The sequence below is a fragment of the Rhinolophus sinicus genome, chromosome 5 (genome assembly GCF_057876585.1).
Source record: "Rhinolophus sinicus isolate RSI-liver-muscle chromosome 5, RSI-T2T, whole genome shotgun sequence".
Classification (NCBI taxonomy): Eukaryota; Metazoa; Chordata; class Mammalia; order Chiroptera; family Rhinolophidae; genus Rhinolophus; species Rhinolophus sinicus.
The window spans coordinates 48,536,942-48,554,310 of NC_142505.1; the positions used below are offsets into that span (position 1 = coordinate 48,536,942).

Sequence of the window (17,369 nt, forward strand, 5' to 3'; positions counted from 1 at the left end):
TGGGCCCTCCTGAGTCCTTTCTCTTTGAAGTGTGATGCCTGCTATCTGAGGAGGCGCTGGGGGAGGTGGGACGTCTCTGAGTTCTGGCCCCTGGTGGGGGGGTGTCAAGAGGCCTGCCGGGATAGCACATGGTGCTTTGGGCCTGGCTCCTTGGGATCCCGGAAGTCCTGACAGGAGTTTATTTTCTAAGAGATGGTGCATGTGTGTTGGTGTGGTCTTTGCAGCTCTGGCACCCACAGTCTTGCTTGGGAAGACACTGTCCTCTGTCTGTCCACGTGTGTGGCCCCTGTTGCTGTGCTCGTGTGGCTGTACTCAGTGCTGTGTGTCCTGCCACAAGACTGTTGTGCCGCAGGGCAGATGGCTCCTGCTGCGGGTCCCTGGGGATGCCCTGACATGGACTTGTTCTTTTTGCCTCCCTCAGAGAATTCTCAAAGGAAAGGGAGAAAGCTAAAGCAAGGGGAGATTTCCAGAAGCTCCGGGAGAAGCAGCAGCTGGAAGAGGATCTAAAGGGCTACTTGGATTGGATTACCCAAGCAGAAGATATTGATCCTGAGAATGAGGAAGAAGGAGGAGAGGAAAGCAAACGAAATAGTATGTAGCCCCCTTCCTACTCTTGACCACACAGAGCTTGTGTGTGATGCAGACACGCTCCCAGCAGCCGTGTGTCTTCCCTCTGACCCAGCCTGTGAGGTGGATGGCCTCCTTCTCGGCCATCTGGTTCCTTCTGCCTGCACATTAGAGATGCCAAGGGCATTTACCTGCCTCTGAATTTCTGCCTGAAGTTTGGAGTTTAGATTTGTATCTAGTCACATGGCTTTATGGTGGAGAAGGGGCAGCCAGACTCACTGATCACCTCTGGAACTCAGTAAGCCCTTTCTCTTTGGCGCAGGGTGTGGCCAGAGACATATTCACCTTACCTCACAGGAGACAAAGTCATGATTCCTTCCCTTCAGAGTGAGCAGTGTTATTGGACGGGAACATGAAGAGCAGGGGCCCTCTCCACCCTTCTGCTATGTGTGCCAGCCATGGGAAGCCAAATGCTTACCCATCAAGGTCTGGGGAAAAACCAGTTCTGGGCAGAGGCATGTGAATCAGTGTGTCTGCTTTGGAGCTCACCCACCTGGTACCCCATGCTGACACTAGGCACCACAGAGCACTTTCTGCAATAGGAAGGCCCAATGCTCTGTCACCCACTGGCACTAATTGACAGTGTCAACCAAGATATGTGTCTTACCATATACTTTTTCCACAGACATGCTCATACTCTTCCTGGGGCAATTGGTACCTCAGGTAAAAGTGGGAATTGAAATTAAGCAGTAGATTTGACTAAGGTGTTTTGATTTGTTTCAAATCTAGAATGGCTGATAGTAAAGAATGACAACGTATTTCACAGTTGCACGCCATTGGGAGGCTTGGAACCCAAGTTAGGCTCTCCGTCGTGGAAGATGGCTGAGCAAGCCCCCCTTGAGCAGAATCTCTCAGATAGCATGCAGCCACTCCTTCAATCCACAAGACGGGGTGCTGGATGCTGGGAGGACGCCCTGGATGAAGCGGACGTGTTTGTTCCTTCCGGGAAGGCAGGCCTGCATGCACAGAGATGCAGCACGAAGAGGCAGAGATGGAGGTTGCAAGGGAGGCAGGCAGTGTGCTGGGGCGCGGAGGAGGAAGGGCTGGCTGCAGGCCTCTAAGAGAGACCTGTGGGGGAATTGGGCCTGGGCCTTGAAGGACGGATGGATCTGAGATGGCTCAGCTCAGTGTCAGGAAAACCATTCAGAGTCAAGGCAGTGGCATGAGGAGGACATGGGCAAATGCAGGTTCAGGGAGGAATTGGTGTGTCGGTTTAGCTGGAGCACAGAGGGTGTGTAGGTCAAGGAGGAATGAAGCAGGGAGGGTGGGCAAGACCAACAGGTGTCGCTTCTGTAGGCAGGGGAGTGTGGAAGCTGAGCTGAGGCCCATGCTGGAGGGGATTCTTGACTGAGATGACCTTGGCAGGTCTTCTAGCCTGGCACTCGGAGTCTGTACTTCCATGGGAAGTGAGGGTTTCTTGTTATCATGGATGCAAACAATTGACTCAGGCCTGGGTGCTAGTGGGGGAGCCAGCAGAGTGCAGGCTTCCGCTCCACCCGACTTCTTCCCAGGCCTGCACCCACTGCTGCCTCAAGGAAGAGCTCAGAGTTCACCACCTGATGATTAGGAAACAAACTACAGAAGGATTTCTAGAGCTGACTGTGTTTGTCAAATATTTCTAGAGTTTATAAGTGGACGTTCCTTTGAGTTCCAAAATCAGTGATGTCCTCTAGGTGATTAGGTGTGTACACGTTTTTGGCACCGCTCTCCCAGGGGCATTTGAGCCACCCCGAATCCCCAGGACCTTCACAGAGATTCTGCGCTTGCAGTGTGGCCAGCAACAAGCCACTTGCGTGTGCAGCTGGGGGAATGTCTGCCACTCTCTTCCTCTTCATGTCCAAACCCCAGCCTTGATGCTGACCTGTGGAGGCCCGCCAGCTGTGTGCCATATTGTGTGTAAATCAGAGAAAGTCCTGGCCCTTCTTCTGAGCAGAGTTCCTTTCTTTGCTAGTTGTGGTGTGTCCTGTAGGGAGCTGAGTGAGACCCTCTTGCAGTCTGATGTCTTTTCATGTCTTTATTGTTCCACCGCTAGGAACAGATAGGGACCCATGTTAGTGTTGCTAACCTCAGGTGTGGTGGGACTGTTTTTATGACCTGTGATTTGAGAATTAGGAATTTTCTTTGGATTTGAGGCAAGTATGTCTTCTGATCGTCCTGAGGGCCCATTCTTACATCTCAGCCCAGCATTTCTGGTGTCCTGCTGCTGTCTGTAAAGAGCCTGACCATGTGATGACAAAATCAGTGCCTCTGCCTTAGGAGACCCTCCCACGGAGGGAAGATGGAGAGGTGGTGCCTTAGTGTGAGACAGTGGACAAGCTGACACCGTCATCAGGAGCCAGCGGTCTGCTGTGGGATCCCAGAGGGCGCAGTGGTGCCGGCGGGTGGGAGTGCAGGGAAGGCTCCATGGAAGAGGTGGTGGTCCTGCTGGGCTCCGAGGGAGGAGCCCTGGGGCTGCAGAAGGTGCAGATTGCTTTTCAGGCTGAGGAAATGGCATGAACAAGGTACACAAGGCTACAAAAGTTCAAAGCCCTGAAGTGCATTACTTAGTAATATAATCAAGGAAAGAAATCCCCTTTAAAAGTTGTAGATTCCCAGAATTCACGTTGTAACCGGGGCTCCAAACCCAATAAAGCTGCACTGTATCTCTGGAATGTCAGCACTGTGGTTTCTGCTCCCTGGTACTGTGCAACGCAACCTGCGTAACCCGCTTGGCGTTTGATCCAGAATAGCACATACTTCTGAGGTGCTCCCTGGTTCTTTCTTGAGCTCATTTTGCCAGGTGCTGGGGTCCCCTGTGGAGCAAGGCTCACAGTATTTCCCAAGACATCAGAGTCCTAGAGCCCTGATGATTAGGGCTGCAAATAGAGACCCAGCTCCCAGGCTGTGGGAACCGTGTTGGGATGTAACTGACTTAACAGGAGAGCCCTAGGTCTCCTCCAGACGAGGATGTGTGCCTCCCTGAATACATTCCTAGCGGCCCAGACCTTCTGGAGAAGCAGAGCTATTGGGGTTTCCCTAGGGCCTCCCGTGGCTGCCAGCTGTTTTCTTCTTTTCCCAGCCAGAAACCATAGGGGAGAGGGTTTCAGTGAGGCCCACGTGGTCTCCCTCACCAACAAAGAGTGGTTGATTCACCACCTGCGTACATTAGGCCTGGTTTCTGCCATCTGTTAGCAGGCAGTAAAGTGTGGGCATTGCCAGTGCCAGCGTCCTCCCTGGACACGTCAGAGCCGTGCCCACACACCTCACACCCCATCCGTGTTCCTGCAGAATCTCTGGGAAGGGAATGGGGTGCCGCCTGGGACTCCTAACTTGGTCCACATGTCCTCAGGGTGCTAACTCCACTGACTGCCTCTTTCACCTGGGCCCTGGATGGGATTGAGGCAGCTTCCTCCCAGACACTAGAATGAAGTGACAGTGTGAAAAGAAGCCCTTCCTGATGGCCAAGCCTTGGCTGAGGCAAACAAAGGGGAGAAGAGGAGGCATTTACTAATGGAAGGTTCAAGCCCCTCAGAGGTGGGGACTGCGCTGGAGGGTGTTCACTGGAGCTGGCTGCAGTTGAGTTTTGTGACTTGGAATTTGGACTTGAGTGTAAGGCATAATACCCAACATCTCTGAGTCTCAGTTTCCTTGTCTGCAAGAAGGGTATAAAGGTATTTGCCTGTGGTATTGTCATGAGGATTAAGTGTTCGATAACTGGCTGTGGTCATCAGGCTTCAGGAAAACTTGACCTAAGCAGAATTGTTTTTGCAGGTTCTCTTAGACCTCCACCCAAATTTGTGTGAAGACCCTTTTAGGACCATGTCCCTGTACTTTCCTGTTTAGAAACTATAAGGTTCCCAAATATTGATGGAAGACAAACTTGTGGACCCAGTCGCTTTTGAGATAAGGTAGTGCAGCTTTCTGGGTCTTGAAGTCCATTTCTAGTTTGTTGACGCTTGCTGTTTGCAAACCGATGTCAAATCAGGTGCTTGGAGATCTGCACACATTATCTGTTCTCTCTGATCTACTAAATGTGACTGTCTGCATCTGTACCCAACTCTTGCTGTATGTGACAGTCACCTGGGGAGTGCAAATGCATCCTGATGCCATCCCCCACCCCTACCCTGATTAATCGGTCTGGGGTGGGACTCGGGCATGGCTTTATTTACAGCTCCCTGGAGGTTCCCGTGTAAAGCCAGGGTTGGGAACTCTTGAATGGCATCACACTGAATAGCACAGTGTTCCATGCTTTCACTTGGAAGAAAACAAAAGGAAAGGCATTCAGCTCCCTCACTGGGCTGTCTGGTGGCTGCAGTGACTGGTAGCTCTAGTTTGGTGCATTCACAGACTATTTAAAATGTCAGTTCCATAAATGTGCTGTTAGAAAGCTGGTGCTACACAATTAATTGAATGGACAAAATTCCCTTGGAAGTTAGTTCCTAAGCATTTGGGATAATTTCAAGGATAATTTATTTAACTTTTTGCTGAGCTTCAAGTTTCTTAAGAAACCCTGCCAAATCGCAAAGTGATTTTTTAGACGTGTGCAGCTGCATCTGAGTTAACAATGGAGTTTTTCTAGGGCCATTAAAATCTGAAAGCCTGAAATTCTATTTTAAACTCTTCTCATTGTCAGTGATTAGTCTTAAAAAATAGCATTAAAAGTAATGAAATGGTTTTAAAGGGAGCTCATTCTAAAATTCTGGCCAGAAAAGCGGGGCAGTTTCGCTGTGGGAACTATGAATGATCGATGGTCCTTGCTTGTAAGCGGGGATATTAATGCCTGAAGAAAGGGAGGGCCTACCTGCAACTCCAGCTCTGACCACAAGGAGAGCCTGTCTGTGTCCTGGTCATCAGTGGTCCTAGAGGCTGTGAGCACTGCCCCCGCCTGCCTCCCACTGGGACTCTGCCCTTCCAGGTCTCAGTACACAAGGTTGCTATAGATGTCAATTTCCTTCCTCATGTGCCACCTGGATGATTTTACTGCGATGTCTGGTTGGAGGGTGGGCAGAAAAATAAGTGATGGGACAGCTGTTTGCAAGCGCAAGGCATGGACATTTGCTGGTCTTATTTCAAAAGGTTATGTCTTCAAAATTTGATTTATAAAACTGCTTTCATCACAATTAAACTACCTCAGAGTGCAAGTTCAACATAGAAAACATTCAGTTAGAAGCTGGAAAGCAAAGCACAGCCGTTAGGGTTGCAGGTAGATACCATGCATCCAGGACAGCTGCCTGCTCTGAAGAAGCTGCTGAAAGCCCAGGACTGGGAAGGCTGACTGGGGAGGCCCCAAGACTGTCTGGGAGACACCAGCTCCACTGGGGTGGTACTGGGAGCAGTCCTGGGTAGGCCTCAAAAGAGCTGGAAGGAGATGAACTTGGGGATGGTTACCCCACTGTGGAGACGGGAAGGAGGAGGTACTCCAGCCGGGTTTGTGGAGTCCCAAATCAGGGTTGTTTTGTTTGCTTTTAATATATTTTAATTCTAAAACTAATATTTATCCACTGTAAAGAATTCATATACTATCAAAGTATGCATATATAAAGTAAGAAATAACATTGTCTCATCCTTCTCTGAAAGAGAACCAGACTTCACAGTTTGGGGCTTCTCCTTTCTGACCTCATCTGTGCACGTAAGAACATACGACTTTGCACAGACGGAATGCTCATGGGTCTCCACCATGAAATCGCCCAGCACAAATGGTTCTGCTCCTTCAGTTTTTCGCTGAACTGTAGACATCTTTCCATATTTTTAAAACAACACTTGGGCTATTTTCAGTAATTTGCCAATATAGAAGCTGTGGCAATGGACTGTCTACTCTGTATAGCACATGGACCTCTGAGTTACGGCAGTGGTCAGAGTCGCAGTTTTATCCTTGGTGTGATTGTCTGACTAATGTTTTCCTCTGCCATGAGACTGTGCTCCCTGGGGGCAGGAACAGGGCCTGTTTCTGCTGTCCATTGTGTGGCTGGCATCCAGTGCAGTATTTGTCACACACATTCTTATTTGTTGAAGGAATAATAATAATAATATCTCACATTCATCAAGCGCCTCCTATGTGTCACACTGTGGGTGCATTAGTCCATTATTCCTCACACAATTCTCTGAGACAAGGACTTGACAGATGAGGAAACTAAAGCGCCGAGAGGTTAAGTCGCTTCCCAGGGCCACATGTTAAGTGGCGAGGCTTGGATTTGAACCTGCGTTCTGCCACAGTCTGCACCTTAGCCATCATTAATCCCCATGAAGGCCTGCACCTGCGTCTCCATCCTCATGTGCACATTCTCGTGGGAGAGATGACCAGGAGGGGTTTTGCTGGGTCACAGAGCGTGCCCATTTTAGAAATGTGTTATCCCAGGTGACACCAGTTTACATTCCCAGTGATTGTGCGTGCACGTGCCATTTCCCTCAGGCCCTTGCACACTTGGCATTCCTTCTGCTGCCTCTGCAGTTCCCTTCCCCAGAGTGTGTGGCCTCCACAGCAAGGATTAGCCAGCCTGCGTGACCCCCATGTCACAGAGCTAGAAGGAGGTGGAGACCCTAGACCGTTTTTCTTATGATGTAGTAGCCAGAGGGGAGTTATAGTTGTAACAGTTGATCACACCTTGCCAAAGCTGAACGTGTTGCCTCTATTACCTTATTTACTAGTTTCCTCTTACAACAACCCTATGAAATGCCGGTCCGACTATTATTAACATTGTAGGAGTGAGGAAACTAAGGCTTAACAAAATCAGGTAACTTGTCCAGAGTCCTCCAGCCAGTAACTGGCAGGGCTGGGATTAGACCTGGTCTGTCCAAGTCCAGAGCCCACCTTTTTAACACCCATGTGTCCTGCCCCATGTAGTGATACTGGCTGGACTCGCACAGCCAGTCAGCCCCCAGGACTCCTGACTCCTGCTGACGTGCCCTCTCCCTAATGCCCTTCTTACCTAGCTTAGAGTGGAGGCCAAACACTGGAAACCTTTGTCTAGAGTGGGTTGGTTGTTTATTGTTAGTGGGTTGGTTATTTATTGTGTTTATAATAGTTGGTGTTTATTTAGGGCAGGTTCATAAAGTATATAGGCATTTTATATACTAGCTACAACACGTGCATTGCCACTCTACTGGTCACATCCCGAGCTGTCGATTTCTACGTAGGACAGCTTGGGTTTTGCATATCAGAGCCCGTGGATGTGGCACCTCTTGGGTCCTGGGGCTCTGTTTGTGTTGCTCTTGCTGCCCTCTGCTGAATCGTAATGAAATTGCTTATGTTCAACCCGAAGGGGTCACATTGGCCGACTTGCTAAAAGAGGATAAGAAGAAGAGGAAGTTTTGCTGCTTCCGCCAACGCAGGGCTAAAGATCACGGTAAAGAGCTGAGCTTGAACTCTGTCGTCAGGAGATTCTTCTCCCAAGACCTCTGACGTCTTCTGCTCACACGCAGGCATGGGGTGACGTGCATGTACCTGTGTGCTGTGTCTTTGAGATGCCTATGTTTTAATTGCTTGATTTCTTTGAAATTGGGTCCTGTGGTTTTCTTCTTGTCTTTCCCCAAAATGTGTGTCTTTGCCAAGACAGCATTGCAATTTCCTTTCTGTGTGAACTGTACCTTTTAAAGAAGCAGCTGAACCAACTCATAAAATTTATTTAATTCAGCATGAATATTCTTAGACTGGAAGACAAACTTTTTAAACACTTTTTCCCAAAGGATGCTTTTTCATCTGTTCCAGTTTAGATGAAATTCCAATATTATTTGATTGATTTTTTCCCCCCCATGTTAAATTTTTCAAATGGCCTTTTGGTTTTCTACTCTCCAGCAGGCTTGCTCAGGACCAGGCTAAAGCTAATGGTGCCTGTTTGAAGAATGAAGTTAAACATATACTTGTAGGATGCAAACATTTTGGGGTACCTGTGAGTGGGAATGAGGAAAGGGCTCGTGTGGCAAATAATGAAGTTCCCACCTATGCTCTGAAATAATGCTAAATACAGCCCCTCCTTGGAAACCCTGGGGTTCTCATGCAGGGCAGTTTTGCAAACAACTGGCGCCCTGCCTTGCCTGCCAATTCATCACCATGGTCCCAACAGCAGCACGAAGCTTTGCCTGTATATCCTGCACAGTCCACTTAGTTGCCACCATCAAGATGAGCCCTAGTCAGACAACTCTGCAGGAAGAGTCTGTCTGAGAGGATACAAAGCCAGCTGCTAAGACAGCAGAGGGGACATGTTGCACTGTTTTCTCGGGAGTGGCCTCTGCCACCCATGGGAATGTGGATCCCAGAGGTTATGGGAATGGGACTTGAACAGACGCGGGTGGTCTGACTGAAGGTTGTATGAGCGTCCTCCTCTCATCTGAAGGCCTGAAAGGGAGAAGGAGCAGAGAGACTGTTGGATAAAAGCTCCTCCTTTTTCCGAGAGCGTGTTGTGGCCCCAAAAGGAAGACGACAAGGAGGAGGGACTTGCCTGTGAGTGAGCGATGAGTTGGGGGCAGAGACAGGGCTGATTTGTTCAGCTTTAGGGTTTTCCAAGAAGAGACTGGGCGTGATACAGCTCCTGGAGACCTGTGCAGGCAAAATGGGCTTCAGCTAAGTAGCGAATACTGCCATGGACGTAAGAAAAAAATGCTGTCAAACACTGATTTAGGATGCCAGCTCTAGGTGGGTTAGTGTAAGAAGATGAGTGGTTTCTGTGCCCGGAAGACAAGAGACCCCTCCTTGGGCATGTAGATAACTACCCCTCTCAGCTGGGGCGTGAGCCTTGTGACTTTTCAAGGATTCTTGAGGCTTCTCTGTTAGCTTTCTGAGATCTGCAAGGAGAGGAAGCAGCCTGTATTTTCAGGAAACTTGCTGTATTTTGAGTAGGGAAAGTCTTTTATTAACTGAGATACTTGGGGTCCCTGAGATTGCTGCTGACGAGTGGGGTCAAGGCCATTGTGTGGATGCTGTGCTCCCCATGTCACTGGTCATACAGAAATAGTTATTGTCAGAGCATAATTCTTGCTTTAGACACAGAAACCTTTGTCTGGCCTTGACCCACATTCTCCAAGAAGAGTCTGGCTTCTTTACAGCAACAAGAGTCTGTTACCCTATGAGGGTTCAAGCATGTCGCCACTAGCAAGCACAGGCAAATTCCTTCAGGGGATGTCACAGCACTGCTTTTGCTTGTCACGAAAATAAGATAAAAACACAAGCTCTTGGCTTCAGACCACCTGTCTCCAAGGAAAGCAGCCACGACTCTGCCACTGCTCAGTTGTCTAACCTCGCCCCTCACCCTTCCTTTAAAAGGAAAGAGTAAGAAGCTTCAGGCTGCTGGGGGAAGGAGGGGAATGCTAAAAGACATTCTCAGGTGTGTAAGAAAGCCTGTCCTATGGCGGCAAATAAAGGAGTGAGGCTCCTAGAGGCCCAGGATAGCTGTGAATGAGGTTGTTGGTGTGACAGGCTCCAGATGAAGGCTGGGGAGCTCTGGGCTCAGTTTGGCGTGGGTCCCAGTCTCTTGTGTCTGGCTGAGGGCTCTTGGGGCTGCTCCTTCCTGTGCTGCACCAGTCCCCAGGGTGGTCTGTAGGAGGTGACTTTGAATCAGTCTCCTGGGCAGGCTGTTTGACTCCTGGCGACCACCCTGAGGGGTGGGTTTCACAGTCCTGCCCATTCCCTGCTATCCTTGCAGAGCTAGGGGAGCAAAAGGGAAAATCCCTTTGGTGCTGGGAGTAAAACCATATAGCTTGTGGGTATTTCCTCTTTACACAGTTCTACCAGGTCAGAGGTAAATGGGTCTTAGAGATGATATTACCCAACAGCTCATTTTCTAGATTAGGTAACTAAGCCCAGGAGGAAAAGGGACTTATCCCCCTATCACCAATGACAAAGACCAATCTTCTCTGACATTCTTCTAGAGTCTTGGCCTCAGCAACCTCCATCACGGAAAGAAGTTGGTTTGAGGTTTAGCTGTGCCTGTTAAAGGTGAACATAATTTTGGGGCTGCCTTTTTGGACTCACATACAGACTCATCCTTGGTGTGTGTGTATTTGTGTGTTAATTTCCCTCTGAATTCACAAGCCTGGCTGATTTGGTTGAGCATTATATTGTCCTTTCAGAGTGAGGGTAGAGAGCGCAATGTTTGTACATTGGTGAAAATGCCCACTGTTGTGCCGGCCTGAGAAACAGTGGATTTCCCTGGTTTATTTTGTGTGGCATTGGCCATGATGACACCCCAGCCCAGTACAAGGTCTTAAAGAGCAATCACATGACTTACCCTTCACAGAGAATACCCAGGCTGCCCAGGAAGGCCCTGGAAACTCTCACTTACAGTCCAAGGTGAACTAAGCTGCTGTCTGGCTGTATGTCCTCACCAACAGCAGCTCTTAGGACCCCTTCTCAGTGCACCCACACTCGAAGCCTAAGTGTCTATCCTGGAGCTCTCCCCAGAAATCCCAGTGCCTGGAATGGGTCACAAAGCACAGGCCCTGAGCTTCCCCAGATTTCCCGCCGGGCAAATTGCCGTGCAAGTGAGCATCGCGTTACAGGCTACAGGCTTGTCCTAATGCCTGGTTTCACCCAGATTCACTGAAAATAGTTTTAAATTTATGTATTTTTAAAAAACAAAACCTTCCTCTACAAAGCTCTAAAGTTCCCTGGGATGCATGAGGGGAAAGGACTTACGGCTTCTGGTGCAGGCAGGTGACATGGTGGGGTCTGTGCATCTCTCTGCATGCCTCTCTCATGAAGCCTGGTCACTTGTCAGCAGTTAACACTGACTCCCTGCAGAAGGGGACCAAGGAGTCAGCCTGAATGGGGCAGTCGTGATGGTTTGGCATCCGGTTAAGGAGCAGGGCCTGTGTTCCAATAATTTTCCTGTAAGTTTACTTAACTTGGGTTTTTATAATTGTTTCTGTTTTGATTTTTATAAAGTCTCAATAATCAACTTAGTAGCTTGAATTTTGTACTATCCCCATTTGCTGTGTAGATGTCCGGTAAGTGGTCTGGCTAGATGTCAGGTTTCTAGGGGTTAATAAAGGTCATCAGGACAGCAAACCAGTGCCAATAGAGAAGAGCCTTGCCTGGCTTTTGGAACTTTCTGATTTGTGGTGTTTTAAATACACCGTATATACCAGCATACACCAATACCTAAGTGTATGCCAGTATATTCTGGTATATACCAACACCACAGAGTGGTGCGGCATGGTGGGAAGGGTGCTGAGCGGAAAGCAGGAGAGCTTTTCCACGTCTGCGCTGTGTGTCCCGCAGCAAGTCGGTCACTTCTCTCATCTGTGAAGTCACAGAGTTTGTTTATGTAATCTCAGGCACTCCTTCCAGTTCTAACAGACTGGGATTCTCCTGTCTTGTTTTTTCAAAGTGTACATGAGATCGTACTGGGGCTAAGTGTAGTGAAACTCGTAGCAATTTATTAACATTAAAAAAATGAATGCCTAGTGCAAGCGAAGGGTGAAACGTTTTAAGGTACATACAAGCTCCTTGGCTATGCCCACTGGGCCTGCTGTTTTCTATAGTTTTTAGAAAAGGAAATGGTATCCTGTGGCAGGGAGTGAGAGGCTGGAGTGGACAGAGTGGCTGCCTGGGCTTCAGTCAGAACCTGGTTCCTCTGCTCAGATGTAGGGACTGGATCAATCAAGGTCAATTTCGGAGACCAAATGAGGTCACCAAATTCTAGCATAGCCACTGTCCTATCTGTCCCCTCCCCCCAGCACTCTTCCTCCTTAGCCCTGGTAACATTATTCTGGAATAGATTTATTTATTATGGGCTCTATAGGTGTCAAATAATTAGAAAAGTTGCTATCCCCACCACAGGCCAAGTTAGACAGAAATAAGTCAGTTTGGGACAGGAGAGATGCAACCCAAGAGTGATGGCCAGAGCTGATTCAGAAGTGTGGAAGGAGGGTCACACCAGATGCCTCTGTGCAGTAATAGAAGTGGTCTGGGCAGAGTGACACTGGACCATATAGACAGTGCCGCTGGCTTCCAGGGAGCTCCAGGAGAACTTTTCCAAGGTGATAGAGTTACCACGTGAGCCTCGCTGATTGCCCGACACTGTGGCTCCACTCTGGGATAACCCACTGTAGTGTGACCCACTCGGTGTTTTATTTCATTTAGTTCTGACAAGAGCCCTTAGAGGTAGGTACTTCCTATTTTACAGATGAGAACATGGAGCCTTGGAGAAATTTGGTCACAAACGTGGGGTTAAATTTAGATCTGACCAATCTGAGAGCCTGTTCTTAGCCATCGTCTTGCTCCCCCGCCCCCACAGTCAGCAGGAGGACTTATCTCTGTCAGTGAAGCCCTGAAGCTGTGCCACACAATTAGCTTATCTTAGTTGCTTTTTGGGGAGTTTGGCTTTGTTTCTTATCTTCCCCCCACTTAATTTAGAGAGCAACTTGTACATTTCATTCACTAATAGCTGGCACACAGCCAGAGATGCAACATGATGTCCCCCCCCCTTTGCCCCAGGTATATGTACTTAATTTGTTTCAATCAGATTGTTTGAAAAATGAAGCTTAAGGAATGAAATGCAGCAACTGTATTGTTGTCATCATGGGACATGGCCCCAGAGAGTAAAAAGCCACAAAGAAGTGTGCTCTTTCTGAAATAATAACTAAAGTTACGATATGATTAATATTAGAGCCATGAAGTAATATACTGTTAGAGATGGAAGTGACACTCAACAGTGTGGAGTTTACACGACCACTTTACAGACACTAAAGCCTGGGGAGAGGTGGGACTCTGTCTGGGGCAGAGTAAGGACCTAACTGGGGCCTGAGGATACCCCCCCACCCCAGCCCATGTCATGCTGCTGTCAATTTCTGTCTTCTTAGTAGTGGCAATAACCACCAAAAAAATGTTCCACAGACATGACTCATGCTCATATTTATAAGGGTCTCCCATTGTGACTTTCTTTGTCCTGCTCCTGAAGAGAAGGGTGACCCTATAGGAGGAACCCGTAACAATGAACTTCGTTGGATTTTAAACCTTTTTAGTCTTTCTGCTGAAGTCAAAGCATGGAACAGTCATGGGGAACAGAACTGCACCAGCGTGTGTGTGTGTGTGTGTGTGTGTGTGTGTGTGTGTGTGTGTCTTTATGGAGCTTTCTGTTAAAGGTTTTTCCATAATTGGATTGTTGGGGGTTTGTTTTGTTTTGTTTCATTTTTTGTTTTTTGTTTGGTTTGTTTTTGTTTCTGTTTTTGCATGGAGTTGTGAAAAAGTGAATCAAAGTTTGTGGTTGGTTTCTTTTGACTTAACTAAGGACGAAGAAGGTTATTCCACGAGATTACCACTTGTGTGATATGGGTCTATCCTTCTAATCATTTTTCCTTTGCCTTTGAAACCTTTGTCTATGTGTTCCTGGACAAGGCTATTGAGACTCCCACCAGGCAGGCTCAGTTCACTGGGTGCTCAAAAATGAAAGGGACCTTGTCTGTTCCCCCTCAGATTTCTGGGCCCTTTGACTCAGGTCCACCTTCATCCTTGCCATTCACACCACGTCTGTCGCCAGAGCAGGGTGAGCAGACATGCGGTTGCGTGGGTAGAGTGCATTGACCCAGCTCCTTCACCCTCCGTGTTTGGTCTGGGCTCCGGAGCTCCACCACCACAGCGCTCAGACACCAACACCAGTTTTTGTAGATGAAACTGAGGCATCCTTGCTCAGAGTAGCCATATAGGCAGAGCCCACAGGGGGAAGGTCTTCCTGTTGACACAATAAGGTCTATAAAAACAGTTGCTACAGTTCAAAATTATGCATCAGGGAAAAGAAGTGCATGTGTTTGGGTGATTCTCCCATGTTTCGCTCTTGGGTGACTTCTATCCCCAGAGCCAAATTAGCCATTCCTTAGTATGTGTTTCTAGAACTCCTTGCCCACACCCCTGAGGGTGTCTATATTTCTGTATTTCACAGTCAATTCCAATGCATCCGGGGCTTGCCCTTCCCACTAGTCCTCCAGGGCTGCTGCAATGCCAGCTCCCTCTCTTTCTTGCACCTCCACCGCCTGGTCTCCAGCACATGCTCGTGGTGTTTATAGGGTTGACTCAAGTGGATGAGAAAAGTGCCAGGTGGTGGCCCTGGGTGGATCCTTGGGCCTCCCAACAGTAGCAGGCGCATGTCGGCATTTCCTCCAGTTCTCCTGCTGAGGATCCTGCTGTGAGGAGTGGGACGTGCCCAGAGACCCTGGTGGCCCTGGGGCCACGGTCAGCTTTGCACTCTGATCAGTGGCGGGGAAACCTTCCTCAATGCTCTGGTCCTGGCTTCTTTGGTAAGAGCCTTCTGCAGACTGGCTTCACAAGCTCGGCAGAACGTAGACGTCAGATAAATTAGCTGAAAATGAGTAGAGATCTTAAATTTTTAAAAAGATTTTGTGCTTGGTACCTTCATGCACTGTTCCACCCCTCATTTCTCCTCTCCTTCAGTATATTTAAATATAAGAATTTGTTTGTGAAGTATTGGCCTATTCGCAGAGTTTCTAGAGCAACTGTTGGGACAAGCCAAGGTGTAGCTGTAACAGGTGTTTTGGAGGCTTCTCAGTACAAACCTGGAAACCAGGAGAATAAACTGGTACCAGGTGCAGTGACAGGGTTCAGTTTGGTCCCTAGGCTGCTTTTCTTGGGAAACATCTGGACGGAGAGAATTTCCTCCTGATGGGTTTCCTCCATAGGTTTTCTTGACAGGTCATGGACGCAGAGGCTGTCCTGCGGTGGAGGGGCCTGATTTCTCAGCACTTCCTTTTGCTGGTCAAGTCCCTGAGGGCCCTTCATCACCCTCATCTCACGTTCCCAGAGGGTCTGCCTCGTGGCAGAGATCTGCGTCCCGCCCACTCCTGGGCATGCAGCGCTTCCAGCACGCCATCTAAAACGTTTTCTTCTCCCCACAGCCAGCATGCCAACCAGCGAGACGGAGTCTGTGAACACAGAGAACGTAAGTGGTGAAGGCGAGAACCAAGGCTGCTGTGGAAATCTCTGGTGAGTGTGGAGGCCACTTGCCCTTTTGGCTCCTCCTGTTATCATAGAGAAGCAAATGTGAGGAAGAAGCCCAGATTTCAGTGGAGCCTTGGGGCCATAGCCTCAGGGGCAAGCCGGGAGGTGGGCTCACTCTGGACCCCTTGGTCCCCCTCCTGTCCTAGGCCCCGAGCACTTCCCATGTCTCTGCCTCCAGAGCAGTCCGTCCTGCTGCAGGGTGTGCCGGGTAACCCGCCGTTCCACTGTGTCCACTAGGTGCTGGTGGAAAAGAAGAGGTGCCGCCAAGGCTGGGCCTTCTGGGTGTCGGCGGTGGGGGTAAAACGCCCAATTCTCCTCCGAGTCTGGTGCTGGCATCAGTGCTTTGAAGAAGAGCTTGTATGGCAGAGTGGCTGATAGAATGTGCTACATATTTAAGTTTCCCTTCACTCACGGGTTCTCCCAACCTCATGCATAGTGGCCGGATGTTGGGACCCTGCTCTGCTCTGCTCACAGCACTTTTTCTTTGGAGCCCTGCACCACCCTCTCCTAACAATGGAAGACACCATCACATTAACCCTCATGGCCTTTTTTCTAGAGGATTTGGGCTGCAGCAGCAGAGTGGAATGTGCAGAGTACTGCCTGCTTTGGGGACGGAGGGCATGCAATTTTGTTTTGTTTGCTTCCTGCTGATATCTTTTAGGTCTTATCTCTGCCAAGTACAGGTGTTGTTTTTAAGATAATTCAATCTCCTAGGCAGAGATGCATAGAAATGATGCATTATGGGCAGGATATGCAACAGTTTCCAAAGTGTACTTGCCTCCTTTCTCTTGCTCTGCCCTCCCTACAACATGGTGAAGTGGGCAGGGAGTAGGTTTGTCCTCCCCATTTTACAGATGAGAACATTGAGGCTCAAAAAGGTGTGCTGCTCACCCAGGCTCAGACACTTAGTGAATCGTGGAGCCAGGACTCCTAGTCCAGTGCTTTTTTTGCTATAGGAGCAGCACATGTTGCTGTTGAGATGAGTGGCTGAGTGGTAGGCAGGAGAGGCCCTACTGACTTCAGTTTGGGGAATGTGGGGTAACGGGAGAAGAAGCCATGGTGTCACTGCCTGTGCCAGGGCTGCTCAGGGCATCAGGCTGAGTCTTCTCTTGCCTGGGCCCTGGAGCGTGCTTAGCCTGGCCCGCCTGGCGCCAGCAGCACCTCGCTACTGCTCCACTCTTACCCCAGCTGGCCTGCTGTGGGAATGGGGGGTGCCGAGTCCAGGCTGCCATGCATGGCTTTTCTGATAGCTCAGCTGAAGTAATGGGGGGAGTGTATGATCACGCCTTCTAACAGGAATCATATCCTTTTTGTCTTTCAGTCAAGCCATCTCAAAGTCGAAACTCAGGTTAGTATCTTCTATTTTGTCTTAAGTATATGTGCTTGTTTGTTATCTTCTGACTTCAGAATTTTACATGGAGTTGCTTTAGGGTTGAATTTTACTTTATGGGCTGCATTATTCATATTGAAGATCAATCTGCCCAGTAAACATTAAGCACCCATCTTGGAGAGTAGTGTAATAGGTGCCGAAGATCTCACCCCAAAACAAATGAACCAATAGGATGCAACAATGAACAATTTTTTCTGCCACTAATCCACCCTTTGTATTCCCTCCCAGAGTCATTTCTCTATGAGAGATACATCTTGTCACTTTTCTCTTTCAAAGTTTTCCAGAGAAGTAGGTTCAGCAGGTTTTCTGAGGTGCTGGTGATGCTCTGTGTCTTGCTCTGGTTGCAGGTTCCATGGTCGGTTGGCAACTACTCATTTCACTATATATGCCTATGATTCGTGTACATTCCCATATACTTGTTCTTTTTGA

The 17,369-nt window shown here is 48.8% G+C and overlaps 1 protein-coding gene across 27 annotated transcripts in view; it reads left to right on the forward strand.

Annotated features, from left to right (window-relative positions):
* The window catches only part of CACNA1D (calcium voltage-gated channel subunit alpha1 D), a 427,078-nt gene that overhangs the window by 317,230 nt on the left and 92,479 nt on the right, over window positions 1-17,369 (forward strand). For 18 of the 27 annotated variants that reach the window (XM_088798486.1, XM_074313103.2, XM_088798480.1 and 15 more), the window contains 4 exons: window positions 422-591; window positions 15,448-15,535; window positions 15,788-15,847; window positions 16,872-16,898. In XM_088798486.1, coding sequence (XP_088654612.1) covers window positions 422-591; window positions 15,448-15,535; window positions 15,788-15,847; window positions 16,872-16,898 — 345 coding nt within the window. The remainder of the gene's footprint in view (window positions 1-421; window positions 592-15,447; window positions 15,536-15,787; window positions 15,848-16,871; window positions 16,899-17,369) is intronic. The other 9 variants (XM_088798482.1, XM_088798495.1, XM_074313111.2 and 6 more) reach the window with 1 other exon arrangement.